This window comes from Oenanthe melanoleuca, chromosome 3, assembly GCF_029582105.1.
Source record: "Oenanthe melanoleuca isolate GR-GAL-2019-014 chromosome 3, OMel1.0, whole genome shotgun sequence".
NCBI classification, from domain to species: domain Eukaryota; kingdom Metazoa; phylum Chordata; class Aves; order Passeriformes; family Muscicapidae; genus Oenanthe; species Oenanthe melanoleuca.
The window spans coordinates 58328988-58331714 of NC_079336.1; the positions used below are offsets into that span (position 1 = coordinate 58328988).

The following is a 2727-nucleotide window of genomic DNA, read 5'->3' on the forward strand; positions in this document are numbered from 1 at the left end:
GCCGCGGGCGGCCCCAGCCAATCCGCGGCCGCTGCCGGGGGCCGGCGCGCGCGTGCGCGTGCGCGAGCGAGGCACTTCCGCCGGCCGGGAAGCGGCGGGGGAGACGGGCGGGTGTGAGGGGTCGGATCCCGGGGAAACCCTCTGTGTGCGGCGGAGGTGAGGGACCGAACCGCCTCGATCCCATTCCCTGGGAACCTCTCTGTCCAAGGAGTAGGGTTGTCGTAAAGAGTCTTTGAGTTTAATCTTGGCGTTGTTTGGTTGGTTTTATGTGTTGAGGATGTGTGGGGCGTGTTGTGCTTTCAGATTTGCTGTGATCGCCAGTGCGATCCAAAGCCGGGGCTGCTCTTGCTGACTCCTGAGCGTTCGTGAGGGAACCGGGAAGATGGTGAATGTTCTGAAAGGTGTTCTGGTGGAGTGGTGAGTAACTGCATTTACTGCCTCTCCGTGTGTCAAAGACTGTGTTTCTTTAGACTGGGAACTAATCTAAGTCCCTGAAGAGTCCAGACGAAAGAAATTGTTGTGGAGAAGGATGATGCTGAACAATCAGAGAAAAGTGCGGATTTTGGGGGAAGAAAGAGAAGGCAATTGTAGATAATCCTAATTCCAAACTCCCTTTTTTTCTTTGCAAGAGACTTTTTTCTACTTATGCCTAACCTCCTTAAAGAAAACTGCATATGAATATAGGGTAAAAAATATGATGCCAAAAAAAATTAGCAATGACATTGTTTTAAAAATCCAGGTTTTTTCAATATATATAATAGTTTGCAGAGTATTTTAATTTAGCAAAGCAGAGAAAATTATATAAAATACTTCAAATAAGCATTAACTATGAGAAATTATGCTTCAAAGCTATATTCTACCATGTCTGATGGTCCCCTCACATTGTCACATTTTTTGAAAGGTACAGAAGTTAAAATTTTAGCTGTATACATAAGTTATCTATATGCTTGTCAAGTACGATTTGCCCTGATATAAGCAATTCAGTTACTTTGGCAATTTTTCCTTGAAAATATCTCTTTTGTTCTTTGTATTGCTTGCAAACAGAGTTTCTTGCTGTTTTTGTTTGTGAACAAAGTTTCTCTACTGATTTTTGAGGGAGATGAGGTAATCTTTCATTTCTCCTTTCCCGTTTTTTGTTGGTTTGTTTTTTTTTTTTTTAATGAGCTCTAGACTGAATTCCATGCAAGGCTAACATGTGGTTCTGTTTGTAAATCGTATTTGAAAGGAATGTGCTTGGAATTTGTAAATACCAGCTTTTGGTATAGGTGCAATGTACTTCTGGACTGAGACTTGGCTACCTCCAAAATAAAAAGAAGCATCACTCAAGATTTGTGGGGTCATTGTATAGCATTGCATGATGTGTGAGATTTCTGCTTACACCTAATCTGTTAATATGTTTGCAATTTATAACTGCACAAAAGCAGTTCCATACTTCCAAAATGTTCTAAGCATTTAAATTTAATTTAGAAGGTGGCATCATGACTGTTCAGTTAGAGTGTGGGAAATATACAATTCTTATATGAGCACTCTTTGTCTGGGCTATACTACTTTGAGTGAGATCTGTGTTCTCCTGTCTTTTGGTTATCCTTATGCTTTAAGGAAACATGTTTTTATGAGGCTACTGCTGAAATCAGAAATGTAAGTTCAGTCTTGCCTTATTAAGGGTTGAACTTTTGAGTTTAATTTTGGTTTGTGGTTTTATGGGTTTTTTTTGAAGCTGTCTTAGCAGCAGCAGCAAAGAAACTGCTTTAACTAAAGCTTCACAAACTTTATTTAAGTTGTGAAATTAATTTTCCTAATGAATTAGGAAATCAGTTTTCCTAAAACCTTTGGGAATGTCTTCAAATTGTGTTTCTTCTGTTTGTAACTGTAACTGTGAGGTGGCATCTGATGTGTGTTTGTTTCTACAGTGACCCAGCAATGAAGCAGTTTCTGCTCTACTTGGATGAGTCAAATGCTTTGGGAAAGAAGTTCATCATACAAGACCTGGATGAAACTCATGTCTTTGTATTAGCTGAGTTGGTCAACTTCCTTCAGGAGAGAGTGGGAGAGTTAATGGACCAGAACTCGTTTCCTATTACTCAGAAGTGAGAAATACCAGCGAAATGAGATTACTGCAAGTTTTTTTTAATAGTTTGGGTTGTTACTGTTTTAATAGATAACACTGTGGCATGTAAGTTCTACATAGAAGTGGCTACTATAGAAAATGCATCATTTTCATAGACATAATAGTCTGGAATTGGATTTTGTTTCTCATTTTGAAAGAATGTGGTATCTTTATTAAAATGCTTAAAGTGATATGCTTGAGGAGTTCCCTTGAGAATTTTTGCTGCATGTTGTCTGGTTTTCTGTTAGGTTTTTATCTTGCAAGATGATACGACCCAAAAAGTAAAGTAGTGTTTCTGTATTGGAGTGAGGTTCTCTGATGTGTTGTGTTCCTGTGTGTGATTAAATCTGATTATAGTGTGACTGATAGAAAGTAAAGAATGTCTGTTGAAGTATGATCTGTGCTTGATGAAACATCTCTTTAGGTTGGAGGCATGGTCAGATCCTGCTCTAACTTGATGGGTTTTATACAGCAGGATGAGAGTTGGTGTGAGTGTTTTGTTTTGCTCTTTGGTGTTGGGAGTGTTGGGGTTTTTTTTTTGTTAAAACGTTACAAATGCCCCACACTACTTGCCTACTTTACCAAGGCTGTGCTTTGTGAGTTGTTCTGAGTTTGTGGAG

At 39.5% G+C, this 2727-nt stretch overlaps 1 protein-coding gene across 2 annotated transcripts; it reads left to right on the forward strand.

Annotated features, from left to right (window-relative positions):
* Nucleotides 1-70: 70 nt before the first annotated feature.
* Nucleotides 71-2298, forward strand: GTF2H5 (general transcription factor IIH subunit 5). Of its 2 annotated transcripts, none has more exons than XM_056486942.1 (3): nucleotides 71-156; nucleotides 304-417; nucleotides 1911-2298. In XM_056486942.1, the coding sequence occupies exons 2-3, from the start codon at nucleotides 383-385 to the stop codon at nucleotides 2089-2091; spliced, it is 216 nt and encodes a 71-aa protein (XP_056342917.1). In that variant the 5' UTR covers nucleotides 71-156; nucleotides 304-382; the 3' UTR covers nucleotides 2092-2298. The 2 variants fall into 2 exon arrangements, with proteins under 2 accessions (XP_056342917.1, XP_056342918.1); XM_056486943.1 differs by having other exon boundaries at nucleotides 143-210.
* The last annotated feature ends 429 nt before the right edge of the window (nucleotides 2299-2727 follow it).

Bases quoted from the DNA above. Each gene is read 5' to 3' on its own strand.
- GTF2H5 (XM_056486942.1), top strand. From the start codon at position 383: ATGGTGAATGTTCTGAAAGGTGTTCTGGTGGAGTG. The intron at 418-1,910 runs GTGAGTAACTGC...TTGTTTCTACAG, and splicing joins AAAGGTGTTCTGGTGGAGTG to TGACCCAGCAATGAAGCAGT.